This window comes from Cheilinus undulatus, linkage group 5 (assembly GCF_018320785.1).
Source record: "Cheilinus undulatus linkage group 5, ASM1832078v1, whole genome shotgun sequence".
Lineage (NCBI taxonomy): Eukaryota > Metazoa > Chordata > Actinopteri > Labriformes > Labridae > Cheilinus > Cheilinus undulatus.
Genome location: NC_054869.1, coordinates 16,887,374 through 16,915,286, shown reverse-complemented (window position 1 = coordinate 16,915,286; position 27,913 = coordinate 16,887,374). Strand labels below are relative to the sequence as shown.

Genomic DNA, 27,913 nt, shown 5'->3' with positions numbered 1-27,913 from the left:
GAACCTTCTTTACATATGAACAAAATCCAGACAAGGCTTCTATATATCAACAAATCAACTCCCAGTTTTACCCAATATTCTTTTACAAGTCTCAACTTTACAAATTCTGTACACAAGAAACTATCAAATAAAATAAAAACACATAGACAAGGTATAGCCAGCCACTGCAGACTGCTGTATATTTAAATTAGGACTAACTTATTTTAACAGAACAAGAAGTAATACTGGAATCCGCTCTGTACTAGAAGAATATCTACAATAGCTTCTCTAAATCCACTGTTCCCTCCCCCATCCAGCTTCCTCATCCTCACAATTTCTTCATGTGAAAATAAAAATCAAACAAACAAAAAAGGATTTTTTTTGTCAAAGTTAAAACAAATTAACTTACCCATTTTTTAAAGATTGACAGCTTAAAATTGTTCCTAGATGTTTTAAAGTCTGTACATTTCTGGTCAGTTCAGTTCAGGAGACGGGAGGAAGCCCCACTTAGGTTGTGGCTCGAGGCGCGCTTCATTTTTATATACATTCTTCAGACTGTATCGGTGAACAGGATGGGATAAGTGCTGGACATTCCTAGTATTGTTGGCGATAACTGTAAGTTTCTGGCAGATGAATCCTCACCCTTCAGTCCAAAATGAGGCTGGGGGAGCTCAGTGTTATGTAGTTGCCACAATGATGACAATGTCGACACATCCGCTGGCGTCTCATCAGGCGTGGCGGTTTTCATATCTTCTTGGTCCTCTGCTGTCATTCTTTGTTGAATGGGGACCACCGGCAGTCACTTGGGCATTGTCATGGCAGAGTTGGGGTCTGGGTTGAAAAGTTCTTTGTAGAGCGGAGGGAACAGGACGTTGACTGTTTCTGGGTGGAGCTGCTGGAACGCCTGGAGCTCCTCAGTGTGGAGCGTGCACAATGCTGACAACGTTGGGATTCGGCTAATCAGCTGCCAGAAAAAAGGGAGAAACAGTCAACAAAATTTAGATGGATGAACCACAAACATGGCGCAATTAGAGGCGAGATTAATGGCCAGTGTCTTGAGGGCAGAGGGTGTTCTGTCTGTATTTGACCCATGGTATGAATTGCTTCCAAGACTAGGCTTACCTTGGCTAATGCATCTTCATCCATGTGGTTCTTCTGCATAATATGCTGTAGAGCAAAGTAGATCTTTTCCTGGAGTTTTTGGACTTTTCGAGGCTCCATCAGCCACGGCCGATCTGGATGAAATAAAAGGAGAGAAAGTTGAGTTTGACTCAGTCCAAGCTGTAACTATGCAGCTTGGTACCTACAAATGTTACCAGTACTGTAGGTATCTGGATTTTCAAACTGCAAAAGCACCTTGATACAATGTGCTTGATTGCTGTTTTCTAATAATATAAGAGAATGTGCACTGACCTGTGGAAATTAGTACAGCAGCTGAGAACAGAGCAATCTCCTCCTCTGTCAGCTGCAGGGAACACAAACTCTTGGCAAAGTCAAACACCGCACTCACTAAGTCATCACAACCTTGGAGGGAAACACAGAGGAGGACAGGATAGGGCAGAGAGAAAAGAGATTTTCAATATCCTTATTCTGGTCATGTATGCACAAAAATAGCTCAGTGTAGAATTTTCATTTCATTTAGTTTTAAGCATTCTACTTCCTAGGCAGTAATGTCTTACCCAAAGCTTTGAACATCTGCATGCCCCCGTACTTCCCTTCAAAGAGAACAGTGTTGTTGAGAGGGTTGAATGCCCTGCACATCCGAACTAGGACTACCTCCAAACAACCTGCAAGAATCATGGTGACAGATTGGGATCATTTTCAAGCTGGTACATGGCGCAGAGGCTAAAGATGAAGAAGGCATAGGGCCTTTTTGATTGGTGATGAAGATGAAGAAACCCTTTGCCAGTTTGTTAAATAAACCTACCAGACTTGAGCAGTAGGATCTGGTCATTCTGGCACAGCTCCATGAACCCTGAGATGCGCTTGGCAAACTCCACCACGTACTGGATTGCATGGGTGATCTGGATGGCACACTGCTGCCACAGTACATCCCGGGGCTAAAGCCAAATACACTCAGTTTAGGGTTGCATGAACCTAACTTGGTAGTATTCTGAAACTAGAGTGTGTCAAGTAGTTAGTTCCTATAATAAAACCTCACCTTGCTCTGGTACATCTTGACCTCTTCATAGGAGTGCGTTTGCCAGGCCAGCTGCTGCAGCTCATCTGTTGTGTACTGACACGTCTCCAAGTGGGATTTGATGATATTCTGAGCAATACGGTCTGGAAATGAGTGACACTAGTTATTTCATTTACCACTTTCATGATGGTCATTCATTTAATCTAATTTGACAATTGCTTGCAGCCTGAGCTGTAATACAGTATTACATAGTATCTAAAAAGCAAGCAGTCCAAGCCTGATCTCCTGTTTTGATCTTATATAAGCACTTTATTTCCTGTTTTTATCAGGACTACTTTTTGGTAAGTCTTTTTATCTCCACCTTGATAATCAATAGAGATTTTGAAGATAAAACCTGTAACTGTATCAGTCTTAAAAGCATTGCAAAACCATGCAGTGCTTACCGAGTTCTCCCATGCTGACGTTGTTGGGTCCCAGCTGAGTATCCTGGTAGCCTCCATAGCTGAACAGGTTGGGTACTGGTGTCAGGTCATACACTGGCTCCTGCTTAATGTGCTTCATGCCTGACATGTCCAAACCCGACTGATCAGGAGACGGCTGGGTGGAATCCATCCCATAGTATCCGCCTGGGACTACACCATTACCATGTCCACCCTTGGGCAGTTCAATGACGTGACCATTGGCATAGGTGCCCCCAATCTCGTGGTTAAGGGTGGACAGTCCATTGGTTAGGCTGGATGAGTAAACACGTGCCAAGGCTTCTGCTTCGCCTGTTTGCTGCTGTCGCTGCTCCTGCAACCGTGCCTGGTGCTTCTGGACCTCTGCGTACAGGCTGTCACGTTGCTTTTTGGACATGCGGCCAAACTTAACCGCTGTACAAAGAGACAAAACAGTGTCGTGAGACAAAACTATTACCAAAATGGAAAAATTGTCTGAATAGTTTAAGTTCTAAATGGTAAGATCCATTCTCTCAGATCTACTTGAATTTATTTATGCACTCCTGCTCTCTACTTGACACTTGGTTGGCCATTGGACCTTACCATCTCGGGACATTCCTAGGGCAAGACATTTCTGTAGGCGGCAGTGTTGGCAGCGGTTGCGATTTGTTCTGTCGATGAGGCAATTCCTCTGACGTGGGCAGGAGTACGATGCATTGTTCTGCTGACTTCGCCTGAAGAAACCCTGATGTGTATGACATCAACAAAGAGCATGAATACAAACTTAGGTAACCGAAGAGAGCACAATGTGCATGACTGAGGAGCCTAAGCAAGGTCTCACCTTACATCCCTCACATGTAATGACTCCATAGTGGATACCTGATGATTTGTCTCCGCAGATTTTACAAGGTATTACTTCTATTTGGGCTGCAAGAAAAAGGCAGAGGACAAAAAGGACAACAGTTACAAGACACATTGGGATATTTTGTCAAATCAAGCATTCCTGAACACCTGGTTTAAAACACTGAAAAAGGATGCTCAAAAAATCCCAAAACTCTTCAGGTGCATGACCAAAAAAAGGCTTGGAGGAAAAGTCAGCACATGAAATGTCCATTGAATGTCTTTCTATCTCTGCAGAGTTGCAGCATACAGACCAGCCATGAATGCATTTCAGACAGGTGCCTTCATCAGTGTCGCAGGCGATGATTGGAAATGTATAATGTCTGTGGTCTATTTTTGATATTTTACTGAGTGGTTGCTGACTTCTGTTTTCCAAAATGGTGGATCAGTCAGAACTCAAAGATTTTTAGACCTCAGTTTGCAGCCTAATTTGAAGTCAAAATGGGGCATGACCTTGTTGGCTGAAGGACACTGTGTTAGCAAGTCTGCGTACACTATCTGTCTGATTCAACTTCACAAGGGCAAAGTGACATCTGGATATTCTGTGAGTCCTTGTAGAGGGTTTCTGATGGCTAGGCTTTCCACGCCTTCCACACTCACACAAACATGAAAGGCTAGAGTTAATAATGTAGGCCTTTTTTTGTATTATATTTGAAGGAGAGACCCCAGCAGGTTACAAAGGTTGCCCAGGATGAGGGCACACACTCCCTGTTCTTAAATTGCCTTTACTCTCTCTTCCACACACTACAACCTTTCTGGTAAATCTTTCACTGTTAAGCCTCATTTTAACCTACAACTGTACTACTTGTACTACTTGTCACTGATGTCAAATGTTACTTACTGTGTATTGGCAGCTCCATGCACAGCCACAACCCAAGGCACAGAATACTAACACCCAAGTGTGCTACACAAAAGCATTTGTCACTAGTGTCTCTTAGCTAATTGTCCGGAATAAACGGTCGGAGAGTTCCTGTAAAGAGATATGAGATGGATGTAGAAGTAGTCAGGTGTGTCTGCTGAGATGGCACACCCTCTTTAAAGAGATTAGACAGCCAATTTAATCCGAAATTATTTCCCGACGAGCAGGTTCCCTCCTCTAATGAGCACTGGCTTATAGTGAAAGCTGAAGTAGCCATTCACATTAATCTGCTTGTCACACCTGTATGAACTTTTCAGGAAGTCCATAAACTTATCAAGGAAATAGACAATGCATGTTCTTTAGGTTAGTATTCCATGTTTACACAGAATTTTCTTAATTGCTGTGCTAATTGTTACCAGACTTCAGAGATGGGTTTTGCAGAGTGTGCACAAGCATTTTTTGTGCATTCAAAAAGTCATTAGGGAATGAAAATTTTTATTAACAGAATAAAATGCTTGCATATATTCTGTACAGACAAGTATTGCTCATATGTATGTTCCACTTAATGCCTGTACACTAATGTGTATGCAGTGTATATAATAGGATAATCTCATATCAGGATCAATGCAGACTGTTCTGTCTGTCTAAGCGACTGAGCATGAACAGCTGTCTGTTCACTCACACACTGCACCTCACACTTTAACCATCAACAAAGAATAATGATGTCTTAATATTTTTACCTTTACATGTACAGAAATCTTTAACCTGCCAAAACTAGATCATTTATGTCAACGTCTTTGTATATAAACCTAAACAGCATTTGCAGAGTGTTTGGGAGCACTGACCAAAGACTATATAAAACATCTCAGTGACATCACCTGTTGATTTCTAAAGAGACACTATAAAGAACAAAGATGGGGGGTCGCCATATAGGAAACACATATAAGTTTTATCAGATCTAGTAACAGGCAAAGACGTGAAGCTGCAGTGGGCCTTCGCCTTTCTAGCAACCATTACAATGTGCCCATATGTCAGACAAATCACCCAGGCTACAAGTTGACACTTTAAGAACTGCAGATTTTTGCTCTTCTGCACTTGCTTATCTTTACAGCAGCTGCTTGAAGAAAATGGCCATTTTGAAACACAGAAACAAAGACAAAATACCACAAGACCTGCAGTAACTTGCCCAAAAAGTTAACCATTCTCTCTTTCATTGATTAATTTTCTTATTCAGTTCCTAATTGTATTTTTTCTGGCTTTAAAAACTTTTGCAAAGTTTGCTGCCAGTGTAGCTCAGTTGGTGGAGCAGGTGCCTCTATACATACAGGCTTTTAAAAAGTATTCAAGTCTTGAATGCAAGACCATAAGGTCTTAAATTTTGTAGCTGTTATCATGTTTTCATACTTGTCAAAAGAGGCTGTGGGCTTTTGCTTTTGTTTAATTTTAATAACAAGTGAGAATCTGATGGAACTCCTCCAGATCCGACGCCGATCTGCACACTTGCTTACATTCATGTATGCTGAGCTATCCGTGCATCCCTAAAGCTCCTCTGTGTCCCTAGATAGCAAATTAACAATGTGATCGGTTGATGTGTATATGCAAGTGATAGGTAAATGCAGGTTTTCTGAGGTGTTGGAGCTGAGGCTGGGGCTAATACTTGTAAACATTTTATGGGATTTTGCAAATAAAAAGCTTTACAGCGAAGCTTTTGCCTGGTGTAATAATAGCACAGAGTCTGTTAATGTTAGCACTGCTAGCATCTTAAGAGAAAACTTTATTTCTGTACTACAGTATGAAATACTCTATGCATTTTCTCAGATGTGTTGTCACACTTCTGTCTTACAATCTGCACAAAACATGCATATAACTGTCAGCATGATAATGGGGTATTAAAATATATCAGGAGGATCTTGAAAAGGGTCTTAAAAATAATAAGTTTGATGTCAGATTTTCCATATGTACTCTGACAGAGGCTACAGTTCTTGATGCACTGGTTGCAGGATTGATTCCTGAGCTTGGTTTGGTGCATGTTGTCCTTCATTCTTCCTCCCCATATTTCCTACCTGTCTCTCTTCAGCTGTCCTATTATAATAAAGGCAGAAACCCCAGAAAATATTCTCAAATGAAATAGTTTAACTCCAGTCTAGCATGACCCTGAAATGGCGTTATCTCTATGGACATCCTTCTAACTAAACTTGCCTTCAGCCACTTTGTCCCTCGTGAATTAATTTTTAGTACCTTAAACTCGACAAAAGTTCATTATGCAGTTTGTTGTTATAAATGATGGTAACAACATGCTCTTTAACTGCACATTGAAGTTAGCGTAGCTCATGTTGAGAGTTCTGGTGCAGCTCAAGACGTGACCCATTTCCACCAATTCTCGGCCAACTGGCTCCAAACTGGGTCAGAGCAGAGGACTGGACTGGGACGACACACAGACTACACATACACAGAGCTGTCAATGAATGCAGCCTGTAACACACTATTTATAGCCTGTAAAACAGGTCAGTTGTGCCCCTCGATGGATGCTATCAACACACAGCACATATGAGCAGTAAACGCAGGACGGGACAACGTTTGCATCCCACTATCCTCGTACTCTTTCAAACTCTTTGATTGAATTGAAATAAGTCTTACAGTTTAGGCAGGGTGGACATGTTCAACCCACAGCTTGCATTGCTGCGCCGTGTGGATATAAATATGCATCATTTGTGTAGATTTACAGAAAAGGCTCTTTACATTTCTCCATCTCAGAGGAGTGTGTGTTTACCATTTCTCCAGTGATTATATTATATCTTCACTGTATTTCTTTTTGCCCCATGGGAGATTGTTTTCCTCTTTGTATCACATAATTATTCCCAAAGGAGCACGGGCGTGTGGGCATGTGCATTGTTTAAGTGTGTGTTTCTGAGACTGTTTGAGTGAGCGCTTCACTTATAAAAGAGACACATAGAAAGATAAAGTATGTGTACATGTTGACAAAATGTTTGTGAATATGTTTGTGTATATCTGTGAGTGTTTGTGTGGGTGGGTGTGCGCATTGTTGAGTGTGTGCCGTGCTCATTGCCAGCGGGGACTGTCAGGTAGGATATAGGGAGACGGTCATGACAGCATTGCTGTTGCCAGGGTGACCGCCCACTCGCTGCACTCGTCTGGCTGTCACAGCGATGATGTGCTAAGCTGTCACACTCTTAAAGGAAGTGATGTCATCGCTGTGTGGAGCCAAGTCAGCGTATCATCACTGCTCGTCCTGTCGCCCTCTCTCAGCAGCGCAGGCTTTGTGAATTGTTTACTAAAGGACTCCCACTTCCACATCCAGGCAACAATACATGCCTGCTGCCTTGTTACACTGTAGCTTCAATGGTGGATTACAGCAGAATTAAGACATGTTATCTTCTGGCTGCTCAAAGGAGGCTTTTTATTGTCTTCAAAGTTAGGATAATGCATTTTTTGTTTTTGATTTCATGGCTTCAGAAGTTGATTTCTTAAAGAGAGCGAAACTCCAGAGGAGTTTGACGCAGGACCTTGTTTGGCAGGTTCAAACAGAACCTGAGTGAGGAACAATAAATATGTTTTCAGCTTTTATTCTGCATTCAACTTCATGTCTCTTGGAGGGTGGGAGGGCCTTTTTTTCTTCACTCTGAGCTGAGTGAGTGACAGCGTCCTCTGCAAACAGGAGTGTTATCCCGAGGTTATTATGTAAGAGCGAGACTGCAGCGCTGGCGATTCCTCGGCTAAGAGGAGGATCAGGCCCGAGCAATCTCCTGAGAGAGAAAGACAGAGAGGACTAGCAGGAGATGAATTTAACAAGGAACAGAGTTGTAGAAGTGAGAGTTTCCACACGTGCATGAATATGTGTGAAGCTGATTGTGGCCATGAGGGCTGTGTAGCGCTGGCACGTGTGTTATGATAATTGATTTTTAATGAGGTGAGGATCTCCTGTGTATTTCCTGGGCTGGCCCTCTCTCTCTAAATAGAGTCCTAATTATCTACGCTGCACTGCTGGAAAAAAGCAGCAGCCTAGCACCAATATTTTAACAATACTTCAACGCATAAGTAGATCACACACATGTAAGCGTTACAAAGGGCTGCTCCTGTTGTCTATACTGACAATGCAACAGCAAATTTAAGCCACTAGATGTTGCTATACATGTTAAATTTCTGGGCAGACTGGACATGCATGTTTCATTCATTCAGCCTGCAGGGTACAACAGAAGCAGCACATACACTCAGACACACACTCAGTATTGCAGCTTATAGAATAGTTGAAATCACTTTCTACTCTAACTTTTGCCAATGTGAGGCTCTTCAGAAATGCAAACACGGCTCATACTGTAGTCCCAGGGGTTGATTTGTTGGGGATGAATGTGGGTGGTTTCTCCTCTTCATTAAAAATATGCATAGCTTCTTTTCAGCTAACTAGATATCTTCTGGGAGAAAGGAGGAGATCAGCACTTTACCCCCCACCACTCCTTGTTAAATCTGAGCAGCTCCGGCGCTGCTCTTAGATGTCTATATACAGTGAATTATGCTATCACTGTTCGCCATCCACTCCACTTCAGTCTGTTTGACTTTTTCATTTGAGTCTTCCTCCTCGCTGTAAGTGGCTGTGTGACTGGGAAATCATTTCAGTTTCTCTATTTCATGATCTATTTCCATCTCTTCGGCAGAGCTCTGTCGTCCTAGCCTCGTCTCGTAGAGCTTAGAGACGAACAAGCTTTTTTTTTTTTCCTCCCATCCGCCGATGATGAAAAACAGCAAGAAAAACTTTTGGTGGCGTGATCGCTGAGTGGATTAACACACACAGCTGGGAATAGCTTACAGCAGTGCTGCTTGGGTTATCTCCCTTGTGTCTCCTGTCATGTTTTCACATCATACTGTCCCATTAAAATCAATGAAATTCCGCTACTGCATATTGTTTCCAACAGACTTTTCTCTCTTTGCTGTCTGTTTTTACTGTCTGAAGCATCTAAAAAGTAGATTGAAGAGTGGTGGACCATTTGATTTACTTAAAAAATGAGTCAATTTGAGACACTTTCATCTGTCTTGCATTTTGAATGTACTCTTTTTTTTTTAATTTAGACATGAATACAGTATTAACCATCAATGCTGTTGTTCAGGAGAGCTCACAGAGTCGGGCTTTGGGTCTCATTGAACTTCATACTTTTCTTGCTTTCCTCTTATACTGTCTGTTTTACTAAAAATACTTTAAATCTCCACATATTCAAACATGAGAAATCATTGCCATTATTAAGAAGAGTATCCTCTTTCTCAAAAAAACTGGTACCTGCTCAGTGTTTGAACATGAAGTAAATATAAGCAGCCATGCCTGGACATTGCAGAGGAGCCGACAATAGGGATTAGATACGGTATGCAAATTTATTTGTTCATGCGATCTCCTGCTCAACACTTTCTTAAAGATAAACGTCAGGGTCTCTCTTAATCTTTGAAAAGTCAAAAAACAAAGTCTTAAATTGACTTTGAGAATTCAAGGTCAAAAACATATTAAACGCCTTAATTTTAAATTCAAGAGATCTGAAATTCTGCCTAAAATAGATTTAAATGGCCTGCTGGTTTAAGGTGCATGCACATTGGTGGCCTGGGTTTGGGTCCGGCCTGTGGCTACTCTCCTGCACGTCCTCCAGGAATAAAAGCATAAAAAGCCCCAAAATATATCTTTAAAAAACGAAACAAAAACAAAAACCAAAAAAACAACGGATATTAATCAAAGGGGGCCACAGAGAAAATTCAAAAGTTTTGAGATTATGAAGTCATACATTTTTGAGAAACAAAACTCAAAATTCTCAAGTTCTGAATTTCATATCACATAGATTTAGGGCATTATAATCTAAAAAATCAGATTTATTTCCATCTTATTCATGTAAAGAGCAAATGGAATTCATTAAACTCAGGTGGGATGTCATTCCCAGCTCTGACTCAGGAGGTAAATGGAACGCAGCAGAAGTCCCCGAATAATGACTCTGCAATCATTATGATATTGTATAGAAAAATCTGTTTATACTTGTGATTTTTTCATGGCACCAGTTTCGAACCAGTACACCCAAGAAATCTTCTGAGAGGTATTACGGACAATTGGAGCAACCATGTGGAATGCAAATCAACACAGACAGATGTGCTGTCAATTATAGTAGTATGTTTCAGCCCTCACACCGACGTAGAGACATATCTTCAAACTAACCATGAGATGTATTGTGTCTACTAAGCTTTTATGATCTTTTCATTGCTTCTTTTGTGGACTTGCTCTTTTAAGTAATGATTCATAGCAATAAAAGCATCATTTAGGACAGCATATTACATACGCATTCACAAACTGCTAATGGATGGGAAAAGGAAAGTTGAAGCGCCTCAAGATATTAAAAAGGGAAAGTTAATGAACAACAATATGTAAAAAAGCTTTTAAACTTGGTACAATGGGAATCAAATTTATCATGTCCCAAATAAGAATTAAAATGTTAAAGTTACATGGTGGCCAAATGGTTTAAGTTTTTGTTTAGGTCTTAGAAAAGGTTTCAGACTAGTTAGGGATGCACAATATTACTGGTATGATATTGGTACCAGTGTTAATTTTGGCAGCTATTTTTAATTCTAGTTTTAATCTTAGTCTTTAGATGAACTGTATTTTAGTTTCAGTCACACTTCGGTAATTTCTACCCATTTTAGCTTGTAGCATTTATTCTCTTACCTAAATCTGGTACCAAGTCATGTTGGTGTGTTCTATTCACCCTGCCAAACCTGGGGTCCCTGCTTTCTACAGCTGAGAGGCAGAATAGCTACAAATGTATTGTATTTTGACAGATTTACCCACAAAAGAAATATCACAGATTCTGAGCATCCGACGAAAAACTAATCTACATTTTAGTCTAGTTTTAGTCATCTTGACAAAAACTAAACTAACCTTTTGTTAGTTTTAGTCATCATGGATCTATTTTGTTAGTCATTGTCTAGTTTTTGTAATGGAATAAAAGGCTGTTGACGAATAGTTTTAGTCATAGTTTTAGTCGACAAAATTAACACTGATTGGTACCAGATATCAACTGTAATTATTGGCCTTGTGCACAAACAGTTTTAAGCAGGACCAACATACCTACGTACGCCAGTGAAAGTCTTTTTCTTTGTTCATCATCATTCCTTAGACCAGTGGTTCTCAACAAGTGGGTCAGGACCCAAACATGGGTCACAAAAGTGTTCCCGGAAGCAAAAGTTGTGCCAAAAAGTCCATGAAAATAATTTAAAACACTCTTGTTAAATACTGTCTCTTCGATTTGTTGTTCTATTTGCCATCAAATAAATCAAATTGGATGAAAAATATCAGAAATTTCAGTCGCAATTTCTCAATGAAGAGTTAATGGTGGGTCCTGAGGCTTGACCAGTTGAGAGCCACTGCCTTAGACTTAAAAGTTTATTCTAAAGACTGACGTTTGTTTTTCTGTTAATCCCTAAACTTTAAAGTGTGTTTTAAGGGCTGAAGTTTTGGGCCTGAACTACATTTACATGTCACTATTGATTAAAATGATTTTGTAAATATCAGTAAATTGGATATTGCCAAAAATCCAATATTGGCATTGCTTTGTTACAAAGTGTGCAGCGACTCTGACTGTGATGAACGTTCATTCTTCAGTTTAGCAATGGTGGATGGTTCTTGTGGTTGATGCCATCTTAAAGCATGATCAGCTGTTGTTGTGAAAATGACGTATGAACACAGGCCAAAGACATTAGTCCAACAACAGGAAATGAACTGAAGCATTCTACTGTTTTTATGTCACAAGAAATCAGTTTTCTTCGAGTTTTTGATTCTGGTTGGGCAGTTTGATGGGCAGTTAGTCTATTTTTTGACATTTTTTTGGATGAAACACTCAGTTCATAAATTGAGGAAATGGCTGAAAAATCAATGATGACAAACATTATTGTTGGCAGCTGTAAATGCGATCCATGCTAGCGATCGTCATCCATGACTCATTCATCTTCCTAGAACTTAACGCTGACGTACAAACATGAATCGTGCTTGCTAACATGAGTCGACACCGTCCTGTACTGTTTCTGTCTTTGTTTGTACCGACGCTCTTCTCTGTGTGTTATAGTAATAATCATAATGCCATGCTGCATCCATCTCCCCTCCCCCATCTCCATCCCTCGCTGCCATGCATGTCTTTGTCCACTCTGTGATAGAGACAGTCACACTGTTGCTGCATGAGCATACATAACCCCCCCAACCCACCCACAACCTCCTCTTTTCCCATCAGTCCATCCTCATCGACCCCCATCCCGCACTCTACCAACACACTCGAACAAACAGTCAGAAAAACAGTCTCTCCTGCCCTCCCCCCATGCTGTATGTCAGAGGGCATGAGCTTGTCCAGCTTGCCATGCGGCCCCAAAGCACTCTGGGTAATTGCTCAGATAGCAGGTCTGGGATCAGCTGCGGTTTGCTCATAGAATATTGTGCCGCAGCGTGATTGGACGCCACGGAGAGGGAACAGAAGGGGGCCACTGGCTGTCATCCAGTGCATCGATTCACATGCACAGGCGCACGCACACACATTAACACACACACACACACACACACACACACACACACACACTCGCAGAGACACATTCAGACAGACAGAGGCACATTCAGACATGCCTGAATGCATACATTACTGCAAACTGCCTTTGAAAAAAGCAGATTTCACTGTATAATTTCCGTTTGCGCCTTCTCCCCCTCTACACATATGCACAGACTCACACTCATGCTCAGTCTCTGCTCAGTGCAGCATGTGTTAACTTCGTCCACTAAACCTATGACTTAAAATGTTCATTGACTATCATGCATGAGGAGGACAAGACTGGGACTATCTAAAAATAGATTTTTCATGACAAAAAATAAGTTTAGTTTTTTCAAGGAAACTAAATGAGGCAAAAATGTAATTTAGTTTTTAAAATCCATGATAGGAGAGAGCACAAGCTGTTAGGTAGGAATCTGTAGCTCTTATGCCTCCCAGCTAAAGAAAGCAGGGATACCAGGTTCAAGAGGGTGTACAGAACACAAGAAGTTTTCAGTAGTTTGGGATTTTTCATAAGGTTTTATTTTTATTTCATTTTAATTTCTTAATGTCAATTTCAGTTGAGTTTCTATTTGTTTTTTGCTGCTGTCTGCTAGTCTAGTTTTCATACAAAAACAAAATAAAAATCTTTAGTTTAGTTTGTATAAGTTCAAGTCTTAGTTTTTTTTCTGTAACATTCTATATTTGTAGGAGGCAAGGCCCCAAAGGGCCAGACTCGTCACTTTTCATTTTATCTTTTCAAGTGTGATGTTTGAAATCTGAATCCAACTCAAGGCCTTAAATAACCATTGTATAAAGTCTCAACCAATCAAATCAGGATATTTTACATCCTCCAAACTTGTGTGCACATGTCAGTCAGCATGCTGCTGTCAGAGACCAAAACTAAGGATATTCTGTCCCTAACTTTATTCTATTTTAGTTAGGTTTTTAGGTAATGCTAAATGTTTTTTTTTTTTGTAAAGACCTATTTTTTGTTTAGTTTCCATTATCTAAAATGATTACAACACTTTTTTTGTTATATCTGTAGTTTTAGACAACTACAATAACCTCAGAACGCACCAGTCTGATGTACACCAGGTTTAGGCAAAGAAAATAAATGTTTGGACTAAAAGGTTTGGCTGAAATGTTTGAACTTTTAATGGACTAAAAAGTGGATTCAAGTGTTTTTTTAGCTCTCATGCACTGGATCCAGACTAAAACTATAATGGGTAAAAATAACTATTATGTGACTAAAACTAAAAGCCTTTAAAATCTAAAGACTAAATGTGAAATAGCTGTCCAAATGAACACTTGTTCTCAGATGGATCAGAAGAGATGGAGGCGTGGGAAAAAATCCACAGGGTAAAGCCAACCCCTGCCTGAGCACACACTCACAGTCTGCCCATCTGCCCTCTCAGATCTGCCTCTCATGGTCACTGTACGCACACACTCCCACTCCATCCCCCTGGGTGACCTGTAGGACCCTGCCGGCCTCTGACCTTTCCTTAAGGACTGAGCGAGCGCACCGGAGTGGAAGTAACAAGTCCAAGTGTGAGAGGTCTGCATCTGGTCATTACCGTCTTGAAATCAGCCATGAGAATGCACACATGCTGTGGCAAACATTGCAAAGCAGACACACTGATTACTCGAAGCTCTCTTTTATACAATTTCTCCCCCGACTCCTTCCTTTGCCCCGCTGTCAGCAGACATGCACATGTGCACAGTGAGCTCTAAAAACAACATTGTCTCTTAGTGTTTTGATACTTGTGTGTGTGTTCTAACACATACATTAACCCAGACACTGGCTGAGATCCTGTTGTTTCATTCCTGAGGTGAGAAAATAGCATTTTGTTAGCTTGGGTTGTGTCCTCATCCTCCTTTAACCTCACGCTCCTCCTCCTATGGTGTTTCTCTTGAGCCTAATTGTAGATGACAGTGTGTGTATGTGTGTGTGTATATGAGGGGGAAGGGAGAGCAAAGGTGGCTATCCCGGGGTAAAGAGAGACAGAAAAATAGACAGAGAGTAACATATGGAAAAGTGTGGTCGGAAATACGGGAAATCAGCATTCAGTGGGATTAAACCGAGAACAGAAACATCAGTGAGGTTAGATAAACTTAGAAGGGAAACACCCAGTGTATGGATAGAATAGACTGAAATCACTGAAACTCAGGATGTCTTAAAGTTGATCCAAACTCAGTTCTTGGGGGTGTTAAAGGGTCCCTTTTAGAAACCATTTATTTAACAGCATGATAGCCTTGAAAATGACTATAAGATCCAACACATTATAGAAACTTTTTTTAATATTTTAATGTCTCTTATTGGTTTACTGAATGATTTTTATACTGCTTTATGTATCAGGAGAGCTATAAGGCAGAATATTTCACATTTTGTGGTCAATAAAGATAACGACTACAAATAAAAGACACTGAAAGGTTGTTAAATCAGCAGTACATGAAAGTATTTTTATTTGTTTGACAATAAAATACTGTCACAGCATTAATGACTATCTATTAATTTAAATGAAAGCATAACAGAAACATAACAGCAGGTCTGTATCAAAACTGGAAGTCCTTAGCTTAAGACAGTAGAAAAATCCCAAATGACATTATTTGTATGCACATAATAATGTTAATTAGGTCCCCTTTTATAATTTTCTGCAGTTACTTTCTTCATTTTGCACTGCCTTGTTTAGAAAATCTTATTTAAATGACTGCCAACTATTAATATAATACTACATAACTCTACCACTGTAATAGTGAAATATGAATAATAGTGCAAAACATAAATGAATATTTAATTTTTCAAAAGAGGAAAATATGAGCAGTCCTGCCAACTGTATTTTCATGTTGTTACTGACAACCACCAGGGACATGAGCTGCTTCTTGGACAAATGACACACACAAAAACCCTTACATTTTATGTGATATTTCTATTATTTGGGTAGTCCTTGAGACTTTCATGATGAAGTTAATGCATAATAACAACCACAAAACTTTGTTATTATGTCAGAATGATCTTTGTGAGGGTTTTTCACTGATCTGCCCTTGATCAAATTTATCAAGAATTCAGTGCCTTGTGACAGGAAGTGTAAAGAGACTTCTTTTTCTTTTTTTTCCAAGACTGTTTCCCAGGGTTTCTCTTTGCATGTCATTGATAGAAAAGCATGCATAACATTTAATAATCTACCTATAGAAGGGAAATGACAACCCTGACAATTGGCAACTATTGTTACCAGTGGGCTTAAATGGGTTTATGCAAAATAGTGGAATTTTAGAATGTGATAAAAAGTGTGCAATTAATCATGATTAACTACAGAATCCTTAGATTAATTGTGATTACACACACATCTATATATGTACTTTAATGTTCTAATATAACAACCTTTCAGTGTCATGTTGTGAAAAATTGTTTCCATTTCTTTCAGAAAAATATTTGATTTTTATCCCCCTTGTTATTCATTCATTAAAATCAATATGTCTTTCTTTCGTTACAGTGACCACTTCTAAATTAGAAACTAAGGTATGCTGAACTGTTGTCATATAAAAAGAGCCTTAAGAGTGAGTGATAGTGTCTAAATAGACATTTACATCTCAAGTAACATTATTAGTTGGGTTTCTAATTCATTTTCCCCTTACTTTCCCTGAGACGTCAGATGGCCTCAGGTAAGAGAAAATGTCATTTCAAGCAGTAATTTGTATGTACGACTTTAAATCAGACAAGTATTTCTGTAGATGGAGTCAAACTGGAACTCTTAACAGAGTTGTGTGAACATACACTATATTGCCAAAAGTATTCGCTCAACTGCCTTGACTCACATATGAACTTAAGTGACATCCCATTCTTAATCCATAGGATTTAATATGATCCACCCTTCGGTCCACCCTTTGCAGCTATTATAGCTTCAAGTCTTCTGGGAAGGCTTTTCACAAGGTTTAGGAGTGTTTTTATGGGAAATTTTGACCATTCTTCCAGAAGTGCATTTGTGAGGTCACACACTGTTGTTGGACGAGAAGGCCTGGCTCTCAGTCTCTGCAGTCATGTTGGAACAGGAAGGGGCCATCCCCAAACTGTTACCACAAAGTTGGGAACATGGAATTGTCCAAAATCTCTTGGTATGCTGAAGCATTCAGAGTTCCTTTCACAGGAACTAAGGGGCCAAGCCCAGCTCCTGAAAAACAACCCCACACCATAATCCCCCCTCCACCAAACTTTACACTTGGCATAGTGCAGTCAGACAAGTACCGTTCTCCTGGCAACCACCAAGCCCAAACTCATCCATCAGATTGCCAGATGGAGAAGCGCGATTCGTCACTTCAGAGAATGCATCTCCACTGCTCTAGAGTCCAGTGGTGGCGTGCTTTACACCACTGCATCCAACGCTTTGCATTGCACTTGGTGATGTATGGCTTAGATGCAGCTGCTTGGACATGGAAACCCATTCCATGGAGCTCTCTACGCACTGTTCTTGAGCTCATCTGAAGGCCACATGAAGTTTGGAGGTTTGTAGCGATTAACTCTGCAGAAAGTTGGCGACCTCTGCGCACTATGCACTTCAGCATCCGCTGACCCCACTCCGTCATTTTACGTGGCCTACCACTTTGTGTCTGAGTTGCTGTCATTCCCAATCGCTTCCACTTTGTTATAATACCACTGACAGTTGACTGTGGAATATATTTAGGAGTGAGGAAATTTAACCACTGGACTTGTTGCACAGGTGGCATCCTATCACAGTACCACTGAGTTCATGAGAGTGACCCATTCTTTCACAAATGTTTGTAGAAACAGTCTGCATGCCTAGGTGCTTGATTTTATGCACCTGTGCCCATGGAAGTGATTGGAAAACCTGATTTTAGTTATTTGGATGAGTGATTGAATACTTTTGGCAATATAGTGTATTATGGTTTAGAAGATTGCAACAATGCAGAATTTTTCGACATATGAAACTAGCGGTTAGTGTGTTGTTTTGTTGTCTTATTTTACTATTGAGGAAAACTGGTTCTTTATCTCTCTTAAATGTTACTGTAAGATCAGTTTCTCATCAGTGAAGCAGGTTGTATAATATTTGTCTTCTTCTTTCTGGGCATAGAATGTGATAGAGTTGTGAAGTATTTCAGGAAAAAACATAACTTTACAACTCAAGCAAGACACCTTCAGTCATCATATGTTGAACTTAGTTGTGTAACATAATTTAAAAGTATATATTGGACTGCTGGTGGGAGAGCATCTTTACACTGTAGCATCACGACTCTCAGCCTCACTGCTTGTTGTATGCACTGAATGAAACAGTCTGTGTGTTTAATAGCGAGCATATGAAAGAATTCCCGTTAGTTTATCCGTGTTTCACAAAGGTTTGAACATATCTATGCGTTTCAGCATGTCAGTTTAAGGGAGTGTGTGAGTGTATGTGTGTGTGTTGTCTCTCAGGGATGGCCGCTAATAGCTCGCCTCGGGCAACAATTTAACTCAGCCTAACAAGGTTCTCCCCAAAGTGGCCCCAGGGGCATCTCTCACAGAGTCAAATTGATCACAAAGACTATCACACGGCTCGGCTCGGCTCGGGCCTGCTCTCTCTCTCTCTCTCTGTGTCTCTCTCCAGTGGCATGATTTAACAGAATGCGTCATGAACATTAAATCCGAGTCGAGTGTGAGAGCAAAAAGCAGCGGCAGCAGCAGTCTTGGTTTCATAATTGCTTTGTGAATGACAGCAGACCTCACGCCAGCAGCCGCTGCTTAGGACACACATGAGATCACACTCTCACTCGCACAAGTTAGGAGAGGTGAGTGTAGAGGAGAGAGAGAAAGATAGACCTAATAAGAGTCTCTTCAATGGGATTACAAGCACTAAAAGAGGCTAATCTTTGTCATTAAGAAAAGATGCCGCAGTAGGCTAAGTCATATTAAAGGCTTACTGTTGCTGCTGCGCGCTGTGCACCTGCCAGCACTGAACACCTTCACAGTCTAGAGGCATTCAACAACATTGGCTCACATTTCTAATGTGGATATGCAGAATCCATATGCATGATTATGTATTTTTATAATATCAAGAAGGAAAAAAGCATCCTCTAAAGCCTTAAAATTGTGTTTTTAAAAGTTTTGTACCTTTCTGTATGGAGTAGAAGTGGGAATGTTACACAGACCTATATTATATGGACTAATCTCCTTTGAGTGTTAGTGAAATTCTAACAGTTTGTGTACAAATGTGGACTTTGAACTCTTCTTTTGCAGGTTTTGGTGGGATTTATTCCAGCAACAGCGTGCCAGTGTAATATGAGGACAGGATAGTAAGTATCCTTATGTCCGTGTGCATGTATTTAAACTTATTCTGCTGTTTTTATCCACACTACATGCTGTTCTCCCTTATTTATGCACACTAGGTGCACACACTCCTGCCCAAGCGCACATACACGCACAACAGCACTATTATATAACACTTTAGCCTCTCTTACTTGCTCTCTTTTCTTATCTCACTCATTCACAGCCTCTGTTCCCTTCTTTCTTTTTATCTCATGCATTTCCAGCACCTCTTTAGCTCTCATTTGATATATATTCACTCCATAAAGGCAGGGATAAATCAGACAAGAATCACAGTCATTATGTGAAAATTTTCTGTATTTGCTGATTAAATTAGTGTGTTAATTTTTGACAAATCTTCTGCGTCATAATGGTTCTTGGAAGCAAAGTTTAGAAGTTCAGGTTAACATCCTCTCTGACTTTGGACTGTCAAACATTGCTCCCTCTTTCTCCACAAAACGAAGCTGATTATGATGCAGAGAAACTCAATTCTTCCTCTAATGGCCTCGTTATGAGCACATTTTTATATGAAAGCTACCCAGCCTTCGAATTATATCTGTGCTCCCTCTCTGTGCATACGTCTCTGCTTTTAACAAGCACAGTCACCCTCTTCTCCTGGCTTTTTCTTCAATGCAAATCGAAGTAAAATGTGAATATTGAATGTCATTGTGAGTCCATGGAGACATGCTGGCTTCATGGATGAGTAAAACTGACAAAACAGAAGGAGCTGTCAGAGGACTGTATGACTTCAAGGCAGATTTAGAGTTTAGGAGTGGTTCAGGCTGAAATCCCTCCTGGCTAAGATAAAGTGGAGACACAAACCAAAGCGTGCCGTATAGCCCACGCTTTGTGTGTATAAAGATTAAAAAAAGACGGAGAGAGAGGGAGAATTGAGTGAGGAGGAAAACCGTTTGCCTAGACTCCCCCAGACAGCCGCACAGGGACAAAACCAACAAGGAGTGCACGCTGGGCGCATGCTAAACAAACACAGGCTATGATAGCGGCTCAGTGGGACTACAGAGGTGCCATCCAGGCCACACACACAGGGAGACGGCATGGCGAGATGTTTTTCATAGACAATTTAGCAGACAGGAGAGGAGACTGTGGGTGTCTGAGGACAGGTGCACAGACAGTTGGAAGGTAGTCCAGAATCCAAGCTTTTTGTGCATGCAAGTCTGTGTGTGTTGCGACAGCACCGTGGCGGTGCCTCAGTCAGTCAGTAGGCCTGTGTTGAGGGATTAACAGCGTGGCCTGCATGGGCTTGGGGTAATCTCTCCTCTCTTCTTACATAACATCGGGCCATTAGTCAGCACAAACACACAATAAACAACACAATCAACAACACCAAGTTGGACAGCGCACCACACAGAGACAGAAAGTACTGCAGACCGAAGGTTCAGTCAGCCAGGTGTCCACTATTGTGTTCAATAAGTGATTTTTTTTTTTACAACAATGGAAAATGTGCTCTGACCTGCTGTTGCAGACTGAGGATGGAGCTGCAGGATCCATCATTAACCAGTGGGACATGTGACACTTTATATTTCTGGTTAACTCCTCATTGTTGCTGCTGTTACACAACTTCTGCCTCTTGAAAAGACTCACTAATCATGACTTTAATCATTTTTATAGACTATCACACAATATATGTTTCTCCTCAGTGATGCCTAGGTTGCATTTTAAACGGAGCGCTATAATAGACTTTAGACACTTTAAAGCATCAAATATGAGCACTTTATTAAGATTTAATAATTGTTCTTTTACACTAGATTGTTTGATATGCAAGGGCCATAATCTTGTTAAATAATGGCCCATAGCTCATTTGTATGTAGCATTTATAGGATAAGCCTTTTAATAAGAGTAACTTATACCTCTCTACAATGCAGCATTTGTTAGCACTACATAAGAATTCAATAAGGATTTAAACCTCAATTAATATATTTGAAAGCTGATTCTTTCATTGATTTGAAATGTATTTTCATCACAAACATTAGGACAATATTTCAGAAAGTTGTGCCTATTTCTGTGCTGTCAGCCATCATCTGCTGGTGCGGAGTTTATTCATGGAAACAGTTATAACTGCATATAGCAATGTTGCTCTTTTTTATGTTGAATATGGATGAAAAGAGTGGTGAATGTAAAATCTTATAAACAAAATAAATCAGCACCATCCAAAGTTTAAAAACAGAACAAAAACATGCTAAAAGCAGACTTTTAACACTGGATGTTAAATGAATCCATCCCGTTTTGTGCCATAGATTTATCTAAACAGTCTACTTCCGCTGGCTTTGACTAAAAATTGATCCCGGGATGCTTTAGAATCGGACAAATCGATGATCACACAAGCCTCCAGAGCAAAGCATGATGGGACTAATTCTATTGGCATGTGGCCGTCAAGCGTAGTGCTGCAGCTGTTTGTGAAGATGTGCATGTTTTTGGTGTTTTTATAGTAACTCATAGTGAGTTTATTCATATGATACTAGTATATTAAAGTCACCCCTGGTGTTGTTTTTCCTCTGACGGCTCCTGTCATCTTCTTACTGGTTTGTCTCCCACTTTCTGTCACCCTATCTCCTGCCTCCTCTCCTCAGAGAAAGAAGGAACAGGGAGACAGGGAGGGATTGACACATATCGCTGACAGAGGAGATCAAATGGCGCTGTGAACCCTTCGTCCCCTGTTGTTTCTTCCATCGCTGAACTCTTTGACCTGTCTGACCCGGGTTCATCTACTCAGGCTTACACCAGGCTTAAACCTCTGAGCTGAAATCTCAGTCTAGGCACTCTGATCAGATGAAATCTAATATTCAGAATGTTTATCTCTAAAATTCAGAAATGATTTCTGAGTAATATTTTTTATTTCAAGATATTCTTTAGTAGTATCTTAGAATAAATGCATTGACTGGAATGAGCTATCATTTTAACCCAACTAAAACAGACTGCAACACTGATTTAACTTTTTAAATTATTTTTACATCCCTTCATGAGCGTTAAGCATATTTTTCTTTGCTTTTTCCTCAACTTTTCCCCTCAAAAATGTAATTCTAGTGTAACTGATCTTTTAATTCTTTATGATGTGGCCTTTTATAATTCAGAAATATCAGTTATTCTGTTTCCTTCCTCTCTAAAGTCACAGGATCACACAGGGTGAATTAAAGCTCTGAATAAAGCTCCATTTATTGAGCGTCAGAGAAGGCCCTAATGATACGATTGTGTCTGTTATTTCTCCGGCCACGCGATGGGGTGACATCATCTCCAGTCAGGGCTTCAGGAGTTGTGGCTATTGTTAAATGATAATTACCACGGCTCATGAGGGGCCTCTATTTTTTATAACCTTGTGGTTGTGAGCACATTTCTGTGTAAGGGCAGCCGAGACTCCACGCACACACACAGGTTGAGAGTGGGGGCCGCACGGCCCACACTGATTTAATTCTATCTGACAAAACCCTTTGGGGCGTGCAGAGGGAGAGAGGAAGATGGAGAGAGAGGGAGAGAGAGACGTGGAGAACGAGGGGTGAGAGAGACGCTTCAGGGGCCTCTTCTGCCGGCCACGGCTGTAAAGTGAAAGCAGAAGCTTTTTTCAGTAAACCCCCAAAAACATCCGAGCACGAGAGTGGTCGCAGGGCCCATTAAAAAATGTGGATAAGATACAAGGTGCAGGAGTGAGAGAGAGAGACAGAGGTGGGGGGAGTTTGGCCTTCTCATGTTTTTTCTTGCTGGAGGTTTGATGGCCTGAAGCTGAGGCTGCAAAAAGCTTCATATGACATTCAGACTCTAAAAGGATAGATAGATAGATGATAGATAGATAGATAGATAGATAGATAGATAGATAGATGATAGATAGATAGATAGATAGATAGATGATAGATAGAGACAGACAGACTACGTACATGTTTTTTTTTTTGATGAACACTGAATTTAAGTTGAATAACTTTAAAGGCATAAAATATATTATTATAAATACCATTCCTCTTTATCATTAGTTTTACTGATATAATCAGGAAGAATCTGTTTAATTTAATTTCTAATCTCTGACTAATATTTAACCAACTTTGGGTTACAACAGCTTCAGTGAAAATCATTTAATGTGTGTTTTATAAGCTACTTTTTGATATTTCCTCCTTTTCCAGTGTTTTAATGTTAATGAGGAACTTTGGTATTGTTGGCCAGAGTTTGCCAGCGTGTTTACCTTCTATTTAAACATAAAGCAGGAACATTGGGACATCAGTAAGAATTGTTCTTAATTGTTTAAAATGTTAAAAAGCAGCTTGAGGAGGCTCAGCCACTTACAGACAGATTGACTTATTAATTGGAGTTCAAGATCATCCAGCTGAACGAGTGCTGCAACTTTAGGTCACAGATTATTACACAACATGGATGCAAATCCCAGAACTTTTTTTTAATTTATAGAGAATTTCAACAAAAGTGAAGGAAAAATCCATAAATAGTGAGAGTGGATGGAGTTGTTTTAACCTGCCTGTCTGTGTGTGAACATGTGAGGGTGAAAGATAGAGACAGAAAGAGAGAGAGTGTGTGCGCTAAGGACAACATTGACGTTGATTTTCAACATCCCCGGCGCTGCGCACAGCCTCAGAAATGGGTTAGTGGAGCGCGTGAAAGTATCCCTCACACACATCACAAAGTTTATCACAGGATCACACTAAAGTTGTTAGTTTTCCCCCATTCACCTGATTTCATCTGGTCGCAGCTCGGCCTAACTGTGATTTCCGTGTGCGTAGAGCTGAGCTCCAATGATTAAAAGCTTTATGCGCCACTTTTAATTTGCAATCATGGACTCTTGAAGCTTTGCGCATGCTTTTGCATAAAAAAAAAGAAAAAAAAACTGTAGGCCAATTCTAAACACTCACACAGGGAGAGGGAGAGAGATCCGGATAAACTTTTACGCAAAAAAAAAATCTCGCCCTTTGCTCGGCTGTATGAAAAAACTCAGAATAAACTTTCAAGGCCAAATGTTGGACGAAGCCTGCTGTGTTTGAGATGTTGCGTGATGGTTCTTGGAGAAAGTGCGGCGGTGTCTGGAGCAGTGGGATGGTCTTACCTCGCATGGTGTTGGCGTTGCTGGAGCTGGTGCTGAGGCTTGCTTCCCAAAGCAGCAGTCATGAAGAAACAAACATAAACACTAATAACGGGGGTGGGGGATGCAAATTGGGGGAAAGATCCTCGGTTAAAAATAACAACAACAACGAAAAGAGTGCGGATGATCTGCGTCGACGTCCACTGGCTGCCCTGAGCGGAGGCGACTGTGCGCTAAAAGCATCCCAGAGCGGGGCGCGTGGAGGCGGGCTGAGGTCGGACGGTGCGTCGGTCTGTGCGCTCTGGCCGTGTGGTCGCGTTTCTCATGACATCTGCGCTCTCACCTCTGTGGGAGGGTTTCACTGTTTTCTGCGGGCTGAGGGAGGAGAGAGCGTATAGGAGAGGCTTTACCCGGCGGCCCGGATTGGACTGAAGCACTTTCCGCTCCTCCCACTCTCTCCTGCTCAGCCTCCTCCAGCCCGGAGCCTGCCACACACACCAACACACACACACAGAGCCGGAGCGCACTCTGCCGCTGCGGCACACACACGGGCAGAGCGAAGTTTTAATGTCACCTTCCACGTTGAGTCAGCTTCATGAATTTTAGGCTATTTTCATGCACGGAATAAAAGAGTCTGTCTTTAATCCGGCCTAACATCCAGGAGGCTGCGAAGATCTCCCACTGCCCAGTGGGGGGAGATTATTTATCATTATTCCATTTATTCTGGGGTCTAGTACAGTTTCACTTAAAAAGGCTCCTGTAGAAAAATAAAAGATAAAGTGATCATTGATTAAACACTGTTGAACCAAGTTTTACTGGCAGGAGATAACCAATGCTCTGTGTTCTAATTTCAAAGTCTCTACCCTTTTTCCGATTATTTGATATATTCTTATAGTTTCATTTTCTTCTCTATTCTGTCTCTTCTTATTAACTTGTACACTCCTAAATCTCTGCTCCTTTTGTCTCTGGTTATGTGTTTTGTTTCCTGTGTTGCCTGGGTTCACCCGGGTTCTCTAGTTTATGCCTTTGCTTATTGTCCAACCACTCCCAGTTTACAAGTGCCATATTATTATTATTATTAATACCATTATTATTAATATTTTCACAGTCTTGAAATTCTCCAAAAACTTTGTTCAGTTGTTTTTTTTAGACATACACAGGAGGAGGTTCAAATTTTAAAGATGCTAAAAAGTGACTAAATATTAAAAAATATTCATTTCTGAGACTTTAGATTGATATGATAAAGAAATAAAATACTTTAACTTCTGCTTTTGAACATACATAGGCTGAAACACATGCACAGACGGGATCCTGTGGACGTGCACTAATGGAGAGATGTCAGAGTGAGGGGCTGAAGGAGCGCTGCCTTGAGGGATCGGTGCCTTGCTCAAGCACAGCAAAATCAGCAGTGAGTTGAATCTAACACTTTAAAAGTGTCTACATTAATCCACACTACATATAGTTTAAACAGAGTAAAATCAACTCTGTTGATAGTTGAAATTTAACACTGGCCTGTGCTGATTTTACATAAACACGTGTGGTGTTAAAAGTTTACTCTCTCCCGTGTTATATTTTATCACTAATGAAGAGTTGCATGTAAAAGCACTACACAGCACTAGTGTTAAAAAAATTGGATGTGTCGATTATTTTGAGTGTTAATTTAACACTTTGGAAAGTGTTCATATTTAAACTCTCATGGTGTTCATTTTTAACACTCACAGGGTTGTTTTTTACACTACATTTTATTTCCTTTCATATAGGGTGCAAATGTGATATATATTTTTTATTTCAGCTATTTACCAGTGCAAAGCAAGGCACATTCTAAATGAATATTAATTACCACTTCACATTAAACAACTGTGGCAATGTGAGATGTCTTATGGCAACCTTGGAGCAATGGAATGGATGAAGAGCTTAAATATGCCTTGAGTTGATAGTCTGCATGCTCTTTGTCATTATAGACTGTTAAATACCATATTCAGGAAGTGACCAGCTTAGTAGATAACTTCACTCATGGCACAGAAGTGTTTAACATCAAATAAACATCGCCAAGAATTGTACACCTGTTGCAAAGTCCTACATTTCTGGCAGGGATGGTGCAAAGAGACCTTTGCAACATCCTATGATGTAAATCAGCACATCATTCTTCATTTGAGACCACCACTAGACACTGGCGAGAAGTCACTTACTCAGTGGATAACTTCACTCATGGTGCAGAAGTGTCATTAGAACACATTACCTAGAGTTGAACACCCATTGCAAAGTCATATGTACCTGGTAAGGATGGTGGAAAGACACCTTTTTAACACACTTTTTTGTAAATCAGTACATCACTCTTCATTTGGGACCACACCATGCCACAGACCGTAAGTCACTAACTCAGTGGATAACTTCACTCATGGTGCAGCAGTGTCTGACATCAAAAGCAACAATAATTCACCAGAAAAATGAGCAAAATAAACCCAGCAGTGATCACTGTACAACAGGCAACATCCAAACACATCAAAATACATCTCCAAACACCTAAATGCTAGACAAAGGCATGATGGGCAAAGCTTAGATCTACTGAATCGCTACAGAGTTAAATTAACACTGAATAGATCAACATGGTTAGATAACTCAAACAATGACGGCCATTTACTCTGAATGGAGTTAAAATTGCACTTTGAGTTTTTAAATCACCTCTAAAAAGTTTAATGCTGAGAATTAGATTCTCCAGTTTTTGCTGTGAGGGAACTTCAGCTCTTCCTTGATACTCAGGAAGTGATCAAACACCTCTCCAGCTAGTACAATTTCAAAACTGTCCAACCAGGACTTGGACCAGTGATCTACGGGTTTACAAGTCCATACAGACTGAGCTACTACTTACCCAAACAGAAATAATATGAAGGCACAATAGAAGTAGCATGATATTATGGATTAATAACCACTGTATTTAGTGTAACCTTTATTTATCCAGGAAAACCCCATTGAGATTAAGAATTTATTTTTCAAGCATTTCCAGGCCAAAATAGGCAGCATTACAGTTGGCAAAGTTAGAGAGACAGCACATACTATAAAAACATGAAGTAATCAGTTAAGCAAATATCTGTTGGAATTAGATCACAATCATAAAAACCACATAAATCAGGCAGAACATCGACAAACAGATTTGTCTGCCTCCAAATCATCCAGTATCATCTGAAAAGCATCCAGTGAGACCAAGTCATTAACTTTCAGGTCTTTTTGTAATTCATTCCAGGCAAAGGGAGCAGCACATTTCAATGTTTTCTAAGTTCAGTTCTGACCATTTACAGTATAGGGGTTGTTTAAGAAGCTTGACTGCTTATATTGCATGTTCAGTGTGTTCAAAGCAGTTTAGATCAACATAACAATGGATTCCCTCAGGCTGATTCTTGATTATTGAAAGACGTGTTTAAAAAAACATCCTCCAGATTTGTCCTCAACATGTTATATATGCATATAAGGGTGCTAATAGATCTTATGTCACAGAAAGAAGAGCAGCTCAGGTGACGCGAGCCATCTCAGGTGTCCACAGGATGCTCTGCAGGGTGGGGTCCTCTCCTTCCTCTGAGAGAAACACTGAAATACTGACCTGGAAAATGAAAGAACGCTGTACTGTACAAAGAGTGACCCAGTGAGGGCTGCAGGGTGTTCACATGTACAGAAAGTCTGAACTGCACCTCCTCATTCTCTCAGAAGAACGCATGTTTCTTACTGAATTTAAAGCCTCA

General features: G+C 40.4%; 1 protein-coding gene across 1 annotated transcript; it reads right to left on the bottom strand.

The window, feature by feature from the left end:
• Nucleotides 1-771: 771 nt before the first annotated feature.
• rorb (RAR-related orphan receptor B) lies at nt 772-24,529 on the bottom strand. Its single transcript, XM_041786619.1, has 10 exons — nt 24,204-24,529; nt 3,398-3,483; nt 3,160-3,301; nt 2,563-2,991; nt 2,141-2,262; nt 1,907-2,039; nt 1,659-1,766; nt 1,393-1,503; nt 1,102-1,214; nt 772-943 (listed from the first exon to the last, which is right to left on the bottom strand). Exons 1-10 carry the CDS (start codon nt 24,208-24,210, stop codon nt 779-781), a joined length of 1,416 nt encoding a protein of 471 aa, XP_041642553.1. The 5' UTR covers nt 24,211-24,529; the 3' UTR covers nt 772-778.
• Between the last annotated feature and the right edge of the window lie 3,384 nt (nt 24,530-27,913).

Excerpts from the sequence above, each read along its gene's own strand:
- rorb (XM_041786619.1), bottom strand. Across the intron at positions 2,263-2,562 it reads CGTCAGCATGGGAGAACTCG|ACCGTATTGCTCAGAATATC; the intron begins GTAAGCACTGCA and ends ACTCATTTCCAG. Across the intron at positions 1,767-1,906 it reads GATCCTACTGCTCAAGTCTG|GTTGTTTGGAGGTAGTCCTA; the intron begins GTAGGTTTATTT and ends TGATTCTTGCAG.